This window comes from Brachyistius frenatus, unplaced genomic scaffold (assembly GCF_029030835.1).
Source record: "Brachyistius frenatus isolate BFR_SWC_R1_liver_20210118 unplaced genomic scaffold, ASM2903083v1 Contig_8, whole genome shotgun sequence".
NCBI lineage: Eukaryota > Metazoa > Chordata > Actinopteri > Embiotocidae > Brachyistius > Brachyistius frenatus.
In genome coordinates this window covers 8,026,946-8,049,400 of record NW_027210607.1, presented here as the reverse complement: position 1 = coordinate 8,049,400, position 22,455 = coordinate 8,026,946, and the positions used below count along the sequence as shown (strand labels likewise).

Genomic DNA, 22,455 nt, shown 5'->3' with positions numbered 1-22,455 from the left:
TCTGAAACAGTTTTGGTATAGATGTCAATCCAGCAATTGATGAACCTAACAGACACAAGTCTGATATATTTTATCTGAAAGGGTGAAAAACACATCTGAGTCAAGGCTGTGTAGCCTGTGGTCTGTTCGTGAGAAGGCTTGATTTTTTTCTTGCTGTTTCTTGCTTTAAAAATAATTTATATTGCTCTAGTTTTGTAAGCGTGTGTGCATGGCTCTGTACAATAATCTGTGTATCTAAGGAGTATGTGTAAGCTTTAATACGCGGTGACAATCATGCCGTTTACATAACTGATTTGGACATTTAGGAAGCAGAGTATATATTGTTTATGTAATATGGTTTTAGGGTGCTTTCACATTATATTTAATACATGGATACCTATCCCTAGTTCTTTGTGTAAGAGTGTGCAAACAGTATATTATTTTTCTGTAGTGTACAAGTGTATGTTGATATCACAGTGAGTAGGTGTAGTCCAATAATCTTGATCACAGAGACATTTTAGCTTTAGATAGATAAAGAGGACAATATCACAACCTGTACATAGTATGTCATGTGAATTGCAGAAATACCAGTTGCCGAGGAGTGTGTAATAACTCTACAAATGTACATTATCATAAGATAAGGCCTAATGTAGTGCCAGTGCCTATGTACCTGAGTTTCTTTGGCAAAGGTAAATATTTAGACGCTGGAATTTGGCGAACATTCTTCTTTGTGTACCTTTCATTACGTTTCAGCTCTCCTATTTCAATGTTTATTATTAATCCAACATTTTGGGGCATTCTTTCTCATTTCTTCTGACAGCTTCCCGACAGACACCCAAGAGGTCACGATATTTATGCAACACTTTTCTCTTTTTCTTGTCTCCACAGGAAAAGAAGAGTATGTCGCAACCTTCAAAGGATCCGAGTTCTTCTGCTACGACTTGTCCTTGAACCCGATTCAAAGCAGCAGTGATGAAATCACATTGTCATTCAAAACCCTACAGAGGAATGGACTGATGCTGCACACGGGCAAATCAGCTGATTACGTCAACCTGGCACTGAAAAATGGGGCTGTCTCACTCGTCATTAATTTGGGGTCTGGAGCCTTTGAAGCTCTTGTGGAGCCAGTCAATGGGAAATTTAATGACAATGATTGGCATGATGTCAAAGTAACAAGGAATCTACGTCAGGTAACAGTAAAGAGGGTGATGCGGAGACTCATGTAAATGAATTAAAACAAATGCACTTAAACCATTACCATCATACAATACATTATTTGATCCAGACATTGTAATTGGATTTCTAAATTGAATCGTGGTGGTTTATGGTGGAGACTAAAACAGAACCACAAAGGAGCAGGGACATCTGGATGTGAAACAAGACCTCCATTACATTATTCTTTGAGGGAGGAAGGAAAGACATTGCTTTTAAAACTGCATTCAGGCTCATTCAGACGTTTGACAAATGACAGGAATGACATTAATTTGCATCTACTAGTTTCTGCCTTGTTGAAGTAATATGCGGTGTATTTATGTGACTTATGTACCCTTAAAAGCATTGTTTTAAATATTGATGCGATAATATAATTGCTGTTTATTTTTCTGTCACAAAAACATTTTTTGCAGTGCTTGTAGAGATGTTAATACACTTAGTAAGCACTGATATCTATGAAAGATGACACCATGTTTGAGATATTCTTTCATATGATTCCTCTATGGCTCTTTTGCATTTATAAATATTCAAATCACCCAGAACAATGTTAACACATTATAGGATGTCAACTTTTCAAAATAATTGAAAGAAAACATATCCATGAAGCCTGACCAAATCTATGGTTATGCTTTGATGTCTTTAAATTCAACTTTTAGCACAGGCAAATCCCTCTCACGGGATCTATAGACTCTAATGGGCTCTCCTACCTGGCCTTGGAGAATCACCTCTGCATTAATAACTCCTAAGAGACCGTGTAGTGACAGTATGACAGCAAACAATTTGTAGGAATTAGACTTCTTTAGGAATCCCATTCAGCAGCTTGTGCTACATTCCTTAACACCAGAGGGTGGTCCGTTCAAGACATCCTACTTCCACGTGTCATTTTCCTGTGGCAATCCTGCTCATAAATGGGTGAGCGGCTCAGGATATCAATAGAGCCGGTTCTTTCCTGAAGAGCAGATGAGATCAAGGAAAGGTATGACGCAGAGCCTTCAGCTTTGCACATGTGCAAACTATCCATTTGCAAGAAATATCTTCCTGGCAGGAGTGAAGCCACAGAGGTCAGTGGATGTTTTTTGTGTCGCAAACAAATTAAGTACTACTGAGTTGCACTCACTTCCAATTCAACTGTATTTATATAGCGCCAAATCACAACACAAGTAGTCTCAAAGTACTAAACATATTTAAGTCCTTCTATCATTATAGAGGAACTCAACAATTCCCACATGAGTGACAGGTGGAGGGAAAAACTCCACTTTAACAGGATAAAAAGAAAGGCTAAGATACACTACTGGGGTCATAATAGGTTGTAGCTGCCACTCTGCTAGTGGCTGACTGTCCTTGGGTATAAACATTGTGCCAGTCTAACAGACACATGGCCTGCAATGTAGTTGAGGCACAGAGTCTGGGTTGTTTGAGGGGACAGTCAAACCAGAACAAGGCTAGCATTGGTGCCAACATATAGGTCCTTGAAGTCATTCTGAGAGAAAGACGGTTGGCGTGTTTTTGGATGTTGCAAATGGTTTAGTTATAGGCAGTTGGTGAGGATATTTTTTTTCCGATACTTTAAAGCCAGGTGGGCAGTAGGGGCCTTCAGTCGTATAACTGAGGATGCCAGGTGGAGATATCTTGAATCAAAGTGCTGTCTGGGTTAGGTTTAGCATGTTCAGATGTCGATTGCAACAACTTCTAGGTCCTGTTAGACTGTTTAGCCTGTGTTAAGTAAAATGCCATAGATTATTTTTCATTCAACAGATTATTTCAAATAATCTTTAACTAAATACGATTTTTAAGAATTGTTTACAGGCACATCATTAAGACAAAATCTCTAGATTTGTTCCTGCTCATTTGGTGGGAAACTTTTATCTTCACCTCAGTACCAAAGCTGCTTCTTTTGCATAATCAGCTAATTGATTATTGGCAAACCTGGAAACCTGGAAGGATTTGGCCATCTTGAACATTCACTGCATTCCAAGTGTGAAAGAAAAACCAAGCATAGTGAGTGCATGCTCTGCGGGGGCATCTGAAATTGCCATCCTCCTCATTCTGTGTCAGGGTCTTCTTTGCTTTGTCTCATTGCAGTAAAGTGATCCTAAAGTTCATCAAAAAGACCAAAAGGAAACGGTAAAGTATTGTATGAGCCCTGGAAAGTCCGATACACTGGATTGGTCTCAAGCCTTAAACCAAGAACCAAAGAAGGCTAATACCAGTACTAATACCGACACAAATAAATAAAGCTTTAAAATGGTCTTGAACTTGGGACTTTGTTAAAGAGGGTCAACTGATGTGCTTTAGGCATTCTTTCTTATGAACCATTTGATGTCTGTCAGTCATAACCTTTTGTAAGGACTTGGGAAAGAAATATTTTTTTCCTGCCACTGAGCATTCTGGTCATGTACAGAAAATGGTGCAAAGACGCCACGAGGATCTTAGGGAGTCAATGGTTGAGCTCTAGCACCTCTTATGGAGCACTCTTGTTATTTCCTTGGTCTGCTTTTTTCTTGTTAAACTTATTTTGCCCTTTTTTCTCTGCTACTAACATGCTTTGGAAACAAACTAACATCATTCATGGAATGTCTCATTCTACTAACCAGTATGGTTTTTGCCGTTTTAACAATGTACTAACAGTATTGACCATCATATATTATTTGAGTAACAATCGTTATTCTGTTCACAGTTTTTAATTTCCTTTCTCCCCCCTTTTCCACAAAGCACTCAGGCATTGGACACGCTATGGTAAACAAACTACATTGTTCGGTAGATATCATTCTAATTGTTTCTTAGTTTGGGTTTGCCGTGTGTTTCTTTTCTTTCTTTTTTTACTGTAGACGTCATTTACAAAAAAAGGGAAATCGCGGTTGGTACTCTTCTGCTTACTTTTCGAATCCTTTTTAATTTATTGGTTCATTCATTGGTTTCACCCTCTTTATTTCACTTGTTTCCTGTCCAATTCTGTTTGATCCACCTTTTTAGGAGCATCATTTCGAGCCTTTTGCATCAAGCTGTGGTTAATAATGAGGACCCTCTCCTGTCTGGCTGGCCTGATGCTCTTTCGCTCAGCCAGTTGTATCCCCATCCACTTTGCATGGCATGCACTTTGACTACGTGTTATAAATGTCACACTGCCCATTTGTCAACATCGATGTGACAGTTGAGCTGTGGTTGTTATTTCTTCTCTGGTGCTTTCTTTATTTTTTTCTCTCTCTCTCTCTCTCTTTGTGGTTTTTACCGGTGTCCATGAGCTTCTGCATGCATTTGACACTGTGACAAGTGATACTCAGTCGGTATCCAAATCAATAATTTGGGAGGATTTTCTTTTTGTATGTTCGTAAACAAAAAGAAAACACAAATGCATGCATCCTGCTTTTTTTCTCTAATTCCCTCAGTCATTGTCCTGTACTAGAAAGTGATTGTGCTTTTCATAGCATGTGCTCCCTCTCTAACCTAGCGGCACGTTATGATTTCTTTTGTAGAACTGCTGGGCGTACTAATATGGAATAATAGTTAAACTAACCTAGATAACATTTTACTAACACCATTTTTGTGTCTGCTAAAGTACTTTTAAGTTGCAGTAGGGGCAATACTAACACTGTAGTATGGGCAGTTTACTAACTCTCTAACTAGAATAGCATTCCTTTGAAGGCTTGCAGTCTTCCAACTAATCAAACTGGACAAAATAATTATAAAAACAAGAAAAAAGACAATGAAAACAGACATGAAAATGGGTTTCGGAATAAATAAACATATAGGGGCGCCTGTCATAGACGACAAGAAAGAAAGGCAATAACATTGCAGTGTATAGGCTGTTTGAGTATAGCGTGTCCTTTCCCTGTGCTTTGTTGTCTAGGTGACAATATCCGTGGATGGGATTCTGACCACCACAGGATATACTCAAGAAGACTACACCATGCTAGGCTCTGACGACTTTTTCTATGTTGGAGGGAGTCCTAGCACAGCTGACCTGCCTGGATCTCCAGTTAGCAACAACTTCATGGGCTGCCTCAAGGAGGTAAACAACAACTTCTGTGTGAACTCTGTGTCTGGTGGGTGTATAGAATATGACTAGCTTCACCTTAGGACTCCAAAAAAAGGCCTTTCCACCCACACACTTACCCAGTCTCATGCACATTTTGCTTCAGTTTGTTTCTCTCTTTTTTTTTTTTTTCTCACATACTCAGACATAAACATTTTCTGACACTAATTTTGCCTCTGCTACCCTCTCGGTGCACATACAATGCTCTATACACACACAGGGACACACGCACATGCGACTGGTGCACCACACACCCACACACATAGAGCTCTGTCTTGGAGTGGAATTTATCACAGGCTTCATGCAGCTCTGTCAGGTGCACTTCAAAGAGGAACAGTGATCCTGAGATCAGGGAGTTGAATTTTCATGAGCAGTCAGCCAACCGACACACTTAAGACCTCACTATTGTTGGAGAATATACTGCACCAGACTGATTTTATCTTGGAGCACCGATCTAATGATCAACCTTGCTTTATGTTTGATGTCAGTATGTGTTTACACAAATGTATCTTCAAAGCAAGTAGAAATGTGCAGTTTGAGGCACCTGGGCTAGAAGCCTCTCTTTAAAAGTATAGAACCCAACAAGGTTCAGAAATGTAGATCCGTTTAATGTGTATGTTCCCAGATGATATATTAAATTCAACAAACTCTGGATCCTGGATGCTCTGCAGTATAATGAGCCATTTGAATCTAGCTCATGATTTATAGTACATTATGTAATTTGTCACTCGCTTTTTTTACTTGTGTGTTGTCAAACTCAGGAAGTATGTATAAAGTGTGTACTGTTATCCCTAGAGATGAATCAAGAGAGGGAGAGGAGGAGGTAATCTCTCCACAAGAGGGTTCATAAATTATACCTTACACTAATCTCTACAGAAGTGTTTTTATTGTTTTTATTTTGTTTTTGCTGTTTAATCTGACCTCAAGTGTTTACCTCAGGAGCCAGCAGGGAAATACAGAGACATCTACCAAAGTACTGCAAAATGATCCGTTCATTTATCTTTTAATTTCAGAAGCTGTTTCTCCTTCTTTCTTAGTGCTCTCCCTTTTCTTTATGGTAGCCTCTCTTGTTCTTTTGGCGTCCTACATATTGTATCTTACCTTAAGCGCAGGCTGTCATCCTCAGTGAACCTCTCAAAGAGGCCTGAGGCAGCTCTGTTTAATGAGCAGACAGGGTGTGGACCACATGTCCACATGTCATGTACAGCTCATTAGAGGTCTGGTTGTTAAGGGGACTCTCTTAGTTAACTACATGTCTCTGGGGCTCTGCAGATGTGGTGACAACAGGGATGGGATTGGTGCACCCAGAGCATGGTCATCTACCCCACTAAGCCACCCTGTCGGCTCTTAGTCAGCCTGAGCATACCGGCTGCTCTCACTATCCTCAGATCGATGTATTGAACTGTTACATTTTTTTTTTTAATTATGGTGCAGAGCGATGATACTTCCCAGGAGAAGTGACACAGACTGAATGTCCCCTCTTTTATTTCCTCATGGGATCATTTGATATTTCTAGTTTAGTTTTTCCAGACAAATACAGATGTCAATACCGAATAAAAAAGAGACAAGGCCATACACTGCAAAATCTATAGTCGGTTTAATGTTTGACTTTTAGTTTATTTCTGACATTTTTAGTGCTTTGAAGAGCTCCATGCATCATCTCATCCAGCCAGTTGAATTAATCAGATGCACCATCTGAGGTCAGCTTCTGAGTGTGTTGTGATAGCATATAAGCGGAGGGTTTAACAGCATGTGCTGTGGGCCATGATTGATGGCTTGTCCCCAAGTGGCTCGTTTCAGTATTTGTGTGCAGATTCCAGTCTGAGTTGCCACGCCTGCCTGTTGGTTCTGATGGCAAAACAAACTGTGGTGCAGTAATAGCTCAGTTGTCACAGCCCTAGTTTGATGACAAATTAGTGCAGCACCAGTAGCGCAGCACCCGTTGTAGCTCAGACCAAAACTCCTTTGACTCTGGAAGGTGCCCTTTGTCTTGACTGTGAAAAATTGATTTGGTCTTATTGGCTGTATCTGTTGCACCTTTGTCTGCATGACTCAAGTCCAGCAGACAGCGATATCATCATTTATTCCTTTACTCTGTTTTTACATTCCTTCTTTAGTCAGGAGATTCTTGTCAAATTACCTTTTTATTTCACTTCTTTCTCTATAATCTCTGAAACATTCCATTTAGCGCTGCCTCATACCTGAGAACGGACTGTTCTGTGCGTTTTTTTTTATACAGCAAAGATAAAGATGTGGGAATAAAAGCTTGGCATTATCTCTCTCCCAATTTCCTTGCAGTTAAATGCACTCTGATACAGCCTGTCTCAAAGCATTTACAAGAAACTAAGCCTGATCTCACCTAATTCTGATGCACCGCTATGAGCTCCATCTACCTGAACAGTTTAGACACAGCAGATTTGATTCAGTGATAAACATAATGCTCCATGCTAATGCAATCCCATCAGAGGTGTCCCCGTTTTCAGGTGAACGCATAGCATGACAGCAAGTAAAAAACATGGCTAGTGTTTTCCACAGCTGTAACTCATTTGATTTGGCCCAATGAAAGCAGTATAGATATGTCATTACAACTCCGTATTCACTTGTTCTTTGATAACAGAGTAAGGTGTTGCAGGTCGGGAAGCTCCAATGACACCACAATTGGAAAACAACTGTGTAGCTACTGTGTGCACTTCTTATGAAGAATTAAGCAGATTTCAGACTGAAGCCAGGAACTGAGTTCTGAGAACTCTTTAGCAGCTAGCCAAGCAAACGTGGACAAGATGAGGAGGCTTTATGTCGTTTCTTATTGGAAGAAAGCGAGCATGAGTGGGGAGGAGTCGGTCAAATGTGAAGATATAAGGGGGGCGTAGTCCTCACCATGACTGACTCAGCCAGTCTGTCACAAACATATTTGGTGTCATTGGAGCTTCTCCAGTTGTTCACACCGAGGTGATTCCCAGACTGAAACACTGAGTGAAGTTAGGAAATGAATCTGTTCTCTCTGTTGTCTTTCTAATATTTGCTTTGCAGACTTACTGGCACATCACATTAAAACACATCAACTGTTTCTGTGGTGAAAATGCGATGGCCATACTGACATTTTAATGAAACAACTTCACATTCTCTAAAATGCACCTCTTATATGGAAATGGGATGTAGTTACACAGGAGGATACTTGCTAATACAGCTGGATCACTAGATACTTTTTCATTATAGAGATTCGATAATGACATGGTTATGGCTGTCCCAAATATTTTGTAAAACTGTTGTCAGTTACAGTATCACTCCTGTTTGACTTCCACACTGTGTGCCGTTCAGTACTGTTATCTGTAGAGATGTGTTGTGATCAATATTTTGAAGATTTATTTCATGAGAAACCTCCCTCAGTATTTAGAGCAGAACTCAATACACCTGCTGCCTTTTTCTATCTATGAAACAGGAAATCAATGATGAGCTTCATCCACACATGGAGTTGACTTGTTAGACAAAAAGCAGTCGTATTGCTACTCCATCACTTGTGTACTCTGTCTCTACAGCATCTTAAAGGTCACAGGACTAATGCATTTGATTTAGTTCAGCCTTTTGATACCAAACCCTGTCTTATTCACAATGTTTCAGAATATGAATCGGTGTTCATATGAGGGTTCCTGCATTGACACGTGTGGATTTATTTTCATTTCATCAATTTTCTAAATTATGCACACTATACTTAAGCTCATGCGTAAATTTTTACCCTGCTTAAGATAAGCATATCCATCATCTGCCCACTTTTATTATAATCACAAGCTCCTACTGGGGCTTTAATCAGCATTTTACACCACACCTGCAATCAAGGCATGAGTTTCGATTTATCACTCTCCATCTCACTTTTCACACAATCCCAGGAGGTACTATTCGATAGATTCACTTTCTCCAAACCATTATCACAATTGCCTTTTAAATTCATGCTGCCGCTTCCATTAGTTGACACTGAAACTAAAATTTAAAAGACATGTCTGACTACCAGAGCTCACTATCCACCCGTTATGAAGCCTCCAGATGAGGAGAAAGAAAAGCAAGGTGATGTGACAGATATTTGGTGCCACAAAGATACAGCTTCTCATGCGCAGGTGAAATGTGACAAACATGACCAATGATAGAGGCATGAAAACCCTGCTAATGACACACTGTCCTGAGGGGGAATGTGTCTCATGGACAATGGCTGTTTAATGATATATAAGAATTATTAGATTCCCTGTAACATTTACATTCTGCAAGTGTAATTCTTCCTTTGTAGGTGAAATATGGTACTGTACGTATGACTGTGGAATTAACTTTCTTTCTCTACTCCCAATTCAGGTTGTGTACAAAAACAACGACGTGAGACTTGAGTTGTCCAGGCTGGCTAAGCAGGGTGATCCCAAGATGAAGGTTCACGGCACTGTGGCCTTCAAGTGCGAAAATGTGGCCACCCTAGACCCCATCACTTTCGAGACGCCCGAGTCATTTATCGTCCTCAACAAGTGGAACGCCAAGAAGACGGGCTCTATCTCCTTTGACTTCCGCACCACAGAGCCCAACGGCTTGCTCCTTTTTAGCCACGGCAAGCCCAAGCAGCAACCGAAGGATTCCAAGAGTCCCCAAACTCTCAAGGTGGACTTCTTTGCCATCGAGATGCTGGATGGCCATCTGTACCTGCTGCTGGACATGGGCTCGGGAACCACTAAGACCAGGGCGGTCAATAAGAAAGTCAATGATGGCGAGTGGTACCATGTTGACTTCCAGCGAGATGGAAGATCAGGTAACTTCCAAGACCATTAACAATATACAATCTTTAGATGAGGAATGTGCAAAGGAGAAGCTTAGGCTGTTGTTGTTGCAGTGGCCTTCAAAGCTCAACACTTGGAAGCTTATTCATAAAATACAAGAATATTTAAAAAATGGAGGCAAATGAAGGAAGCATCTTTGGCAATTTGACAAAACACACAGTATGCATCTTATTTGCATGCACTTTCTTTAGTAGCAGCGTGTTAGCCTGTCAGGCCCACCGTATGCATAAATGTTTGCATGTGAGGAATCTATATTCTGACTGACTAGTACAGACTCCTACATGTAATACAACATTCAGCAGAAAGCTAGAGTAGGAGCTCTGCTCTGCACCATCTAGATAAATTATTTAACTTTGACAAAAGTACCACTGCTGGGTCACAGGTATATTTTCTGTGAAAGAAAATATCCATTACTGGAGCGCGGCTGATACAACATCACCACTCAAACATCAATATCGCTCCACTCTGGATGCTCGTCGTATACATTTCTACACATTTAATGTAAAAAAGTTTTGATAGCAGTAACCTGTCTTCAGATAGTGGCCATATGTCGTGATTCCAGAAACATATTTGCCACAAAATAACTTTGCCCCCACTCACAGTGTGTCCTCTAAGCCCCGGGTTACGTTGCCCTGCACTGGTCCCTGTTGATTTGCTTATCTAAGCAGCAATTTGTTAGTGTGTGCTTAGAGCCAAGGCCTTGCAATGTCATGCTGCAAATTAGATATACACCTTGACCATGTTTTCTACTACATCTCAAGAGGTGGAAATTAGATTAACTGTTTCATTACCCCCCAAAGCAAGACCGGGTTGCACCTCTAAATTGAGCTAGCTACAGTGTTAAAAAAAAGTCATCGAGACGATTATAGAATCTTTTTTTTACAGTTCCACCTTCAGCTGCATTAATTATTGAGCGGATTCTTTTTTGTAAAATTGGTAAAATATCTAGCTCCGGTAACCTGCTTGAGATGGTAGAATATAGTCATGCACAGTCATATACACCTCTGTGTGGCTTTGATTGAACTCAGTGGAAGAAGAAATGTATGGGTGACTTCTCGATAACACAAATCTACTACATTTAAACCTATAACTATAAGAAACACTGACTTGCTAAATTAGATTGTGTTCATTATCCACTCCCACTCACTTGCATACAGCACACACGTGCACACAGAACCTTGAGCTCTCTTCGTCAAGCTCTCTCCACTCACAGTCTACCCTGCCTAAGTTTCCATGGAAACAGGAGGTGGTCTCTCCCAGGACTGAGACAGTTACTGCACAGTGCTGTGCTGAGCTGTGCGCTAATGACATTTCAGAGTAACTTTTCTTCCTCTCCTCAAGTCTGAGGCGTCAACTCTTACATACTGGAGTGTAAAGGGGACATAAAAAGGTCTCACCGGTGTGATGACTTCCCATGTGAGAAGAGTAAAAAGGAATTGGCTGGAATGATTAGACACTGTGCACACTCACAAGCAGTGTCTCAGATTACCAAGCAATTTTAAAAATGTACCAGTGCTGTTTTTTTTTTTTTTTTTTGCCAACCCTCGAAATTTAAGCCAATTATACAGTCCTGCGAAATCTAAAATCGTGCATCTTGAGATTTCTGTGAAGTGTACAAAGCAGAATTGTTTGCGGTGCTTAATGATGTGTGCGCTGCAGCTCGAATGGAAGCATTGGAAGTTTTGCAGTTCCTTTGTACTGAATAGGCCTCATGTGATTTCCATTCCCCCAGGATACATGTAACTTTAATGGTGCATTAAATAGCAGATTTGTGCAAATAGAATGATACAAAAACTTTCACGATAGCTTTTGTAAATGGAGATTGTTGTATGTATTTTTTTCCATGAATTATTGACACTGATATATGGATAAAAGCTCAGCTGGGAGCCTAAATGAACATTAGGAATTCCTGACAACATATTATTCTGCTTTAAAAGTCCACCCGCAAAGCTCAATAAAAGTCCACATGATGCTCACCTCTCTCGCACAGGCTGCTCTACACCCCGGTGCCCTCTTGTTAAACTTTTTAATATTTGATGGAATTAAGGTAATTTTAAAACATACGGAAAAAAACTCACTACTCCCCTGAGAGCGTGAGTCACGAAACATATGGTACCCTCGGCTTTTCATCTGTGTGTCAGATGTTTTATTAATACACACCACCAAGCACATCACTCATAACAAAAGTGCAACACAACAGCCCAGACATAATTATGTGCAGCCCGGTCCTCCATGTGTAACACTTCCTGCAGCCGTGACAATGGCGGATAACAATCCCTGCCCTATTTAGTTTAGCCGGCTCTTCCTGCAGGAAGCAAGCCTGCAAATGGACTCTCGCTCTCAGACAGCATCTTCTAACCTCAATGCATTAGAGACGCTAAGAGACACTCTGCTTTTAAGTGAGGGCTTCTGGGCTGGGAGTGCTGTGGGTCACTCATCAGAGACATTACATGGACATGGCTGTGTTGCAGCTTCACTTCCTGCAAGGGCACACGCACAACTACTTCACACACAAGCATGCACAAACACACACACACACACACACACACACACACACACACACACACACACACACACACACACACACACACACACACACACACACACACACACACACACATAGACAACGCATTCCCCATCCTCACAGCCCACTCACAAGCCTCTCTCTCTACAGAGAATCCAATCACATAGAGAGATTTGGCCGTATCGCCCTAACTGGATTCTAGTAATCCCCTGTCTAACATGTTTTGGGGATGTGTGAGCGGGGTTAAGGGACATCATGCCAAGTTGAGCCTGGTTGCTGATGCAGGAAGTGTGCGAGAGATCTGAGCTGCCGTTTGGACCCCCGCCTTCAGGTTTGATGCTGGAGTACCACTCACAGGTCAGCCCGTAGAGAAAGAGAGGGAGAAGCGGAAATGCGGTCAGAGTGTTTGAGTTCATCATTTATTGCCCTCATTGTAATTTCAATCAACTGTCCTTTACTGCACATTCTGTTCTTGCCTCTCAAAATATTATTTGCTGCTTGTGTTCTCTCATCTGTGTTCTTATCTGTCATCGTACACCCCTCCCTCATCTTCTCTCCAGACATCTTTATCTCCATATTCTCATCTTGTTCAGCATCTCCTCCTCTTTTATGCTTGGTAGCATTTACAGAGACACATCGCCTTCCCCCTTTTGGCTATGAATAGGCTTCCAAACATAAGCAGTCCTGCAATGTGTGTTACGTTTGCCATGCTGCAAGCATGGCGATGGCACATGTCCCCATGGGATTGTATATTGCCGTCTGACTTAACATAGCTTGACTGTGTTTACACACTTCTGTACAGGACTTTGACAAGTGAACAGAGCACTCTGAGCAGATGCCTGAGAGATGCTGACATCCTTCTCTTGTCTCCCACTTGCATCAATTTAGACAGACATGCTCACTGTAGACATACAGCATCTCTGTTTGCTGTTCACAACTGTAATAACCCTTAAGTATACATACTGTGAGATTTAAAGAGGCCATTAGCCTGGTGGTGAACCCCTTCACTGTCTACTGTTTACTTTATGAATGTAGTATTCACAAAGTAATGCTCATAACCACGTCCTGCTATGGCCTGTCACAGGGTGGGATTTGACAAAATCGGGAGTGTGAAGGCTTCTCTGACGATTCACGCTGACCGCAGTGATGTTCATTCTTCAGCCGTGCACCTGCTCTACTCCGAGAAAAGTTCCCCACTAATGGGTTTGATGTAGTGAGCTCGTTAGCTATAACCTGAAGGGAGCTGTTCTGGCTGCGTGACGGGTGGCCCATGCCAAGTGTGCAGAGCTTGAAAGTCTCAACAGCTGTGGCTGGAGAGAGCAGGGCCAGTGGGTGGCGGCACGGAAGTGCCGGAACAGATGCCTGGGGCCAGGACCCTGAGAAAAGAGCTGGAACATGTTAGTGGGACCAGGTTAATCATTGTGCATGAGGTCCTTAGCTGTCTCTCTCAAGCACTTTTTGCAAGAAGGCTCACCTTGGCTCTAAAGAACACATATAACCAAAATTATGGAATGATTTCAACAGAGTTTCTCTTGTACCAACATCTCTTCAGACTTAAATGATCCCAAAAAAAGAGCACAACACAAAGAAAATATATCCTAAATGGAAAAAAGGAAATGCAGATATTTATAATATGCATAATTAATTGTGATATGTACATGCATGCATGCTAATGGTAGCTGTAATGAAATGTGAAATGCCCCATTTAATGTCTAATGTGTCTCTAAAATTGACCAGGCAGCCCTGCTGAAAATTCATGTGTGGCTTAGGGCTTGTTTTCCAACATAAACACATTGACTTGGAAAAAGTAAGTTAAAAGCTGCGCTCCTCTCCCACATACAAGCAGTTAGGACTCTGCCATTTAGCCCGAAGCAATCAGCTAATAGCTCCTTCATATCTGCCATGGAAAGCATCTGCCACTCAAAATGTAAATTATGACTTTATGGCAATTTTATTTTTGAGCGTCCTTAGCCCACTATTTCTCTGTCACTCTCCCCGGGCAGTTGCCTGCGTGGATCCTCGGCAGCACGGTATATAGATTACCGGACGAGGATGCGAGCAGCGTAGGCAGCCGCCATTAATTAAAGTCCACAATGGCTCCTGCACTGAGAGTAACAGATCCATATACAAATTAATCACCCGGTCCGAGTCCCACAGTAAGGCCTTCCTCTTCCACAGCTTTACAGTCCAGTCATGTCCGCTGTTGTTTACCGTGCTCCAGATCGAGAATTAAACCTGAATGAGAGTGATAAATCATTGTGGGGAAACACACAAACTCTCATTCCAGGTTTACGTGTTGGAGAGGCAAACGGAAAGAGAGACAGCGTGAAAAAAAAAGAAGAAACAGTCTGCAGTCCGTTAATCAAGTTCAAAAATATTTTTTGTGGGGGGTGGCTAAAATGATAGAGGTGGCAACGATTTTTGTTTTCCTCTCCTTTCTTGTTTTATGGCCGCTGCTTCATAGATAAAGGAGATTTATTATGGGAAGTACAAGGAAAATGGAGAGGATACTCTCAGGGATCCCAGATTAGGCTACTAATAGAGTAGCTGCCCTGTGATTAATGTGTCTTATCAACACTCATCAGTCATTCTAAATGAAGAAAATCCTGATCCTGTCCAGATGGATAACACTAATTAGGCTAATTTCTTCATCAAAACATTTTTAAATGGGTCTTCTTCACATGTTTGTGTTTCTGCAGGGCATAGAGTCTTTTGACATCTACAGTCATCAATAAGTGTGACAATCCATCCATCAGGTGAATAACCTCAAAGTAGGTACAAAAATTTAAAAATAAAACTTCTCCAACTCTGTCTCATTTTTCAGGCACCATCTCTATCAATACTCTCCGTACTGCCTACACAGCCCCCGGAGAAAGTGAGATCCTGGACTTGGATGACAATCTCTACCTTGGGGGTCTGCCTGAGAACAAAATGGGGCTGGTGTTCCCCACTGAGGTGTGGACAGCTCTGCTCAACTACGGCTACGTGGGCTGCATCCGAGATTTATTCATTGACGGACAGAGTAAGGATGTGCGACGCCTGGCCGAGGTCCAGAAAGCTGCCGGGGTCAAACCGTCGTGCTCTAAAGAGCCTCCCAAACAGTGCTTGAGCAACCCCTGCCAAAACAATGGGGTCTGTAGGGAGGGCTGGAACCGCTACGTGTGTGACTGCTCCGGGACTGGATACCTTGGACGATCCTGTGAAAGAGGTAGAACTTTCTTTTTTTTTTCTCTCATTTTGTCTACCCAGCTGTTAGGACGCTCATTATTCTGTCCGGCAGGCATACATTTTGTGTTGACGATGCCACACAGTGACACACTTCTTTCTCACTACATTGTTTGCTAAAGTGGGCTTGGAATCCTAAAAGTGTGAATATAACTGACATCAAAGGAAACCAGAGAAAGAACCGCTTTAAATATATCTACTATAGATACAGTATTCTTTGTTAGAACCTGACCTCCTTTCAAGTTGAGGCTGGACTGCATCACCAGACATAAGCCTGCAGGTGGTCGTTTTATCTCAGATGACGTTTGAACATCAGCAGCTCTCAAAACAACAGACTGAAAGTAATATAAGGCCGGGAAGAAAGTGTGCTCGTTGAGACAGACAGCCACAGAGAGGCAGATACAATGAGTCAGGATAGGTTGGGCTGATGTGAGACTGTGTTGAGTGGCAGGTGACTGATGCACCACTGAGACACTGGTCACATGCACCATGCACACTAGCTTGTAAATTGGCTGTCTTCTGCTAACCATTTGCCTCATCAAACCACTCGCTCATGACCAGACCTGGTGCAGAATACTCATACAGCTCTCTTACAAAAAAGAGAAATAGGGGAAGTGAGGGTCACTGCTAAAATCTTAGAGCTCCATGTTTCAGCTCTAACAGATTTACTTCTGACTCTGCAGTAATTTATCACACAGTAAGCACAAATTGTATAGATGCTCATGTCAGAATTAGAATAATACCATGTTCTTAAGTTCCTCAGTCTTGATCTTGTTGGTAGTGTTATAAAATATGGCATTGTAACCAATATTTGTTTATGTTTTTTTCTAAGTAAGTAAGAGCTGCATTTGCTTTAAGTTTGTTGTTGCTAAATTGGCCTCAACAGTCTGCTGCCGATACTTTTACGGGCTTTGTTACCAAGTCAGTAAGAAGTAAATAACAAATGCTCATTAAAATAATGAGCTATATCTGGATGTGTTGAGTGACTGTGAAACTCGTGTATGTTCTGCATGTTCAGCTTTAGCTTGTCAACCTTTTTGACCAGAGGATCGCCCTTTGACTTCTTTGATTGAAACCAAGTTCGATTAACACAACATCCAGCTGTGTGTGGAATCCACATCCTTCACTTGCTAACGTGGTCTGCTCTGAGACAATTATTCAAAAATTCAAATTTCAGGCTTATTTACATAATCAGATTGAATGAATAAATACTGTATGTTGGCTGTAGAGTATAGTTCATTTGCTGACTAGAAGTGCAATATTAACTTCTACAAATGGCCTTAGGTTGGCTGTATACAAATCAGCTGACAGTCCGAGAGTATTATGCAGCAGTATTTAAATTCAGTCATAGATGAGTGGTCTAATGATATATATATTAATGATAACCAAGTAAATCAGCCACAGTGAATATTCACAGAGTGTACAGCTACTGTATAGTATAAAATCTCCACAGCAGGGGTGTGATATATCGCGTTCATGGTAATATTGGTAAAATTTCTGATATGATAAAGAAACTTCATACTGTGATAATGGCAATATTATGACTTGTTGACGTAACATACATCACACCGTTTCACAGCCTAACTTATGCAACGCGACAACAAGTATAGCTGAAAGTGGCTCCATGTAGAGGAGTTAGTTCCTAAAAGGTAAGCAACCTCGCTAGTTTGGTTACAAAAAGATCAAAGGTGTAAGAAACCTTACTAATATATGTCAGTCCCTCCAGGAAACCGTGATCTTGCAATCGCAATAATTCAGGTGGATTCAAGGAATCTCCACAATAATTGCAGAAGCTTGCAACTTTGCAAGATTCCTGCAATTCTTCAGCAAAAAAAGGTACTTAACAGAAGCTCTGCTGCAAGTAGTATGGCATAGAGTAGCCTTTCCAAAGAAAACTCAATTTATAAACAAAAACAACTCCATTTACAATCAGCATGGCTCTGCTTTTTGTTTTATACAGACCTAAAGTGAAATTTTATGATATTAATTTAGGGCCACATCATCCACCCTTATACACTTTATACTGTATATACACAATACATAAAGCCAGGATTGCACTTTGGTGGTGAAGATTTAGTCTTTCAGCAGTATGTACAGAGTCTTCATTATTAAATCTCAACAGAGCCATTATGAGTGAAAACAGTTAACATATGCATAATCAAGGAAAATGTCAAAAAGAGCCCAAGCATGTGGCAGCGTTATCACAGCATGATATATCTGCACAGGAACAACCACAGGAGCAGGTTTTCTGCTCTGAAAAAACTCCACTGTGAAAATATCACATCCCACACAGTTACATGCGTCAGCCCTACATGGGTTGCTATTCTATGATCAAGTTATTCACACTATAGAAAGCCTCAATATCCTGTGATTGAGATGTGGGATCTGTGTGGCTGAGATGTTAGTGATACGACTAATCTGATAGAAATCTGCTGAGTCAAATGCGAACAAATGATATGAAAAGCCGTGGATACTACGAGGATATCTGCTGTTCTGAACGCAGTTTGTTCAGTCATGGATGTCTCATGACATGTGGAAAGTCTAATAAAGTCATGTAGTTAATGCCAGGGCAGGAAATGTATGTTTAATTTGAAAGAATAAATTTAAAAAAAAAACAACAACGCGTGTTAGAAAGAAAGTAAATTTCCATCTTGATCGATGTGTCAGTCAGGCTTGCCTCTACGCTGCTCTAATTTTCCACATGTGCACTACCATTCTAGCTAATGAGTTGACAGGAATTAGGGCATAGTACATGAGGGAGGTGGAGTGGGCAAGAGATACAGATCGTTTCTGCTCAGGAAGATAATTACTTATCCAGAGAGCGTTCTTGGATTCAAAAAGATCTAATCCACTCTGACTTCCATCTGAAAACAAAAGCAGAAGAATTGCAGTTCTGCGTTTGAAACAGCTTCACATGAAGATTTCCGCCACTCTGACCCCCGTCCTCTCTCCAAACACTCGAGCATCTTCTGGTGTCTCGGCTTGTCTGTCCAACTCTCTTGTTTACTGGCGATCCCTGCTCTTGTGTATGAGACTGGCATTAGCGTGAGTGTGAGTGGGAGCAGTGGTACGGAGGACGAGCCCTGGCGTGCAGCCAGCTGTTTTGATGGCTCCAGATTGCCTTTGCACTGGTAGGATGAAGCAGGCACCAGCAGGCCTAGAAGCTGTCAAAAGAATTACCCCAGCTCTCACTTATCCATGCATGGTGTACCACCCGGTGGCAAAATACAGCTACTGCATATGGCAGAGGAGGAGGAGGAGGAGGAGGACTACAACGAGTGGAAGGAACAAGAGGTGGAGCTTTGGAAGAGAACCGTGGAGCTATTCGCCCTATTTTGAGACATTTTAATTAAGCAGACAAAGCAATTTTCCCCCTTGCATCCCAAATGTCTTCCCCTTCATTGTTCCTCCAGTTGCTAATTAGCCCAAATATTAGTCTTGCTGTGCGAGGCTAAAGGAGCCTCCCAGATGGTGTAGTAGGTGCGTTGCAGCACATGAATATTCCCCTAATGAGACATGACATGTTGGATTCCAACACCGACAGCATCTGCATCATGTGACATGGACAGGGGCCTGCGGGTGAGCGTATACTTACACATACCTGCGATGAATATGGATAGGCGCTGAAGATCAATATACAGATCGATGCACAAGTATGCTCACTCTGCACCACGTGTCAGACATACAACTTGCTGATATATGCACATGTAAGCAGAGGTGTTGTACAGTGCTTTTAAGATCTCAGTCATATCGCTAGTTGGAAATCTTTATTTTTGTTTTAAATATAGTAGGCTAACACTTTAGGTCACTCCTAAGGAATGCAGCATGAAGTGGAGCCCTGAGCGCATAATATTGCAACATATTATTGACAGTATCTACATCTGTTGAATGTCTTGCTTTAAAACACTGCAATAGAATACATACAATTATCATGCAAATGAATGTTAACTATAGAAAAACTGGTACTTGGCCACATTTATTGCTTTTCAGAGCATAAAGCCATTTGCCATTGGTCCGAAGCGAAAGCCAAGAGGTGCAGAACGTTATTGCATAATTGTGAAATGCCCTTAAAGGGGAATATGGCTGAGTTTATAGCATTAAAACACATTTTAGCCATGCCCTTTGACAGCACACTGTGTTAGTCACCATTCACCACACTTGAATATAGTCACAAATTAGAGAGAACTGGTTGTCCCATGCCCCTGAGCGATGCACACAGATGCGTAGAAAATTGGTTGAAAAACATGGAAAATGTGACCGTAAGAGTGCTGGGGGGGTTGAGTTTTCTGGGGATATAAGCACATGTTGTGGTATGGAGGTTTGGCTCTGGAGTTAAATAAACAATTACATTTGTTCAAGTGTGCAAACCTACAGGAAACATTCAATTAGTCCCACATCAAGGTCTATATTTAAGCTGTAGATAAGGTCTGGTTTTTCGTAATAAGTCCTGCTGAAAGACGCTGAGAGCACAACAAACACCAAAGACTGAATAATAACTTGTAAATCATTAAACTAAGTAATAATTGAAAAACCTAGTTCTTGCAGACTGAATCTTTACGCTCTTGGCTTCCGCGTGCATTCCTGACAGCACTAGCTGAAGTTACATATTCCACCACTCTGATCTGATCTATTTTCTGTCTTTGCTCTCATTTCGTAGCTCTAATAAAGTTGCCATTTGGTCACAGAGCAGCAGATGTGAAGTTGATGCTGCTGCCTCTTTCCGTACCGAGAGAAAATAGTCTCCATGTCTCCAGAAATCCACTCAGCTGGCAGGTTGTTTTCATACTTTTAATAGCCATTGCGTCTATTTCTTGGATTGTGTACACTAAGAGTCTCAGAGAAGGCTGCGGTGAAGAAGACACGAGCTCCTTGAATTATTTATGACATCTCTAAGCCATTTCTTCCTGTTTATTATGGATGTTGAACATACATTTTCCAAAAGCCTTTGGCAGTTGTTTTCTGGCAAATTTTGAATTGGGTTGAGCCTGGTGCCCTGATACTGTGGGACATCACAATCCTGTATCATGCAGCTGACAGCTCTCCCTTCCTGCAGAGCCTGTCCTCCTTGGGGGGGAAATGGAGGAAGAACCATGTGCCTGTCTGTCATTACCCTCCTTATTAGTAGCACAGCATTATTTGTTACTTCTCTGTAAGTGTCCAACACCACCTCAAATCGCTTTGTTTTTTCTTATGAAAACCAGAAAACAACGTGGCATTGTGTTTTACAAAACAGAAAATGAATGCTTGGTATAGTTTGGTATACTCCATCTCCCCTTCTGACAGCCTCCTGGCAGGTTGGCACAGACAGAAGCTCCAGCTTCGGTCCTCTCAATTTATTTTGATATTAAACATGGGAATGCCATTAAAAATGTCTTGGCTCCCAGGATTGGATTTTTGACAGGTGCTCACTTTGCATTAGGTAATGATTCCCTCACATGTCATTCTCCATATCTTCACATCTATATTCAGGAGCTTTCTTATTTATGGCAATTTAGACAATCTCTTATATGAATCTCAGCAGAGGTGACATCTTGGATGAAATGCAATATTTACTCCAGTGGAGACTGCTTTTATCCTTTCAGGATTAAGAAAAAAAGATAGTTTATATGAATGTTCTTTATTTCTGAGATCTTTCAGAGGGTACATATTATCATTACTTCTCTCATCTTGAAGTATGCCTACTTTTATACACCCGGCAATTAGCAAACTGACGCAATGCTTTACCATTTCAAAGAAGACATGTTCAGCATCATGAATGTGTGCGCTTGATTTTTCTTCTAAGTTTTGTTTCCATTTTTAGCTTTAGCATTTTTTTGTGCATGTTTAAAGGATATTGTTTCAGACTGAGGCACTATAAAAGGTATTAATGCTTGAGCAGGAGTTCTGCACAGGGCAGCACTCAGACCTGTCACTCATTGTTTGGCAGTGATCATTTTCACATCCCATTTTACCAGCGGAAACATAAACCTCAACAACAGATAGCAACTGTTTGTTTGTGTACAGTATGAAGCACAGTTACTCAGAGAATACGTCAAATCCCAGCTCTCATTTGGTGTTGGCGCTGGCTAATATTATAGCGGTAAATATTTTTCAAGTATTAGGAGCTTGAACAGTTGCTCCATTTTTCCTGGCATCTGCTAACAGTTTCCAAATGCAGCTCTTTGCTTTTGCTGCCTGGCAGGAAGCAGACAGTTTAGCAGTGAGAACTCGTTTGTCACACGCCCCTGTCATCTGCAGCATACCCCATGAGGGCGTGGAGAAATTGGATTTGGGTGAGGAATGTGACGGAATCATCCCAGGGGATGAATGTGACATTGGCTCTGTGTGACGAGGAAGTGGTGATGAGGTGGTTGTGTGTACATTGGTGCCCTATCACCCACACCACTCTCCATCTCCCATCCCTCCAACTCGCCTTCTATCTGTTTCAGCACTGCAGCCGCAGTAATGGCTTTGCTATTGGGTTATGGTTTAGTTACACTACCGGAAATGTTGTTACAACCTCCTGCCAGCGTTAAACAATCTTGCCAGCATTTCTCCAGACGGGTGCTTAATACTTTGAGTAAATGCAGTCACCCTGAGCACAAGCTCAATATTCAAGGTCCACAGACTATTACGATTCTGTCACTGTTTGTATTTTTTTTCCTCAGTCAATATCAATTTGTCCTTTAGTAGTT

The 22,455-nt window shown here is 41.4% G+C and overlaps 1 protein-coding gene across 21 annotated transcripts in view; it reads left to right on the top strand.

The window, feature by feature from the left end:
• LOC138616130 (neurexin-1a) overlaps positions 1-22,455 on the top strand; it is a 245,559-nt gene that overhangs the window by 85,368 nt on the left and 137,736 nt on the right. For 15 of the 21 annotated variants that reach the window (XM_069690215.1, XM_069690226.1, XM_069690225.1 and 12 more), the window contains 5 exons: positions 868-1,169; positions 3,904-3,927; positions 5,039-5,200; positions 9,563-10,004; positions 15,381-15,764. In XM_069690215.1, the coding sequence (XP_069546316.1) occupies positions 868-1,169; positions 3,904-3,927; positions 5,039-5,200; positions 9,563-10,004; positions 15,381-15,764 (1,314 nt within the window). The remainder of the gene's footprint in view (positions 1-867; positions 1,170-3,903; positions 3,928-5,038; positions 5,201-9,562; positions 10,005-15,380; positions 15,765-22,455) is intronic. The other 6 variants (XM_069690220.1, XM_069690219.1, XM_069690218.1 and 3 more) reach the window with 1 other exon arrangement.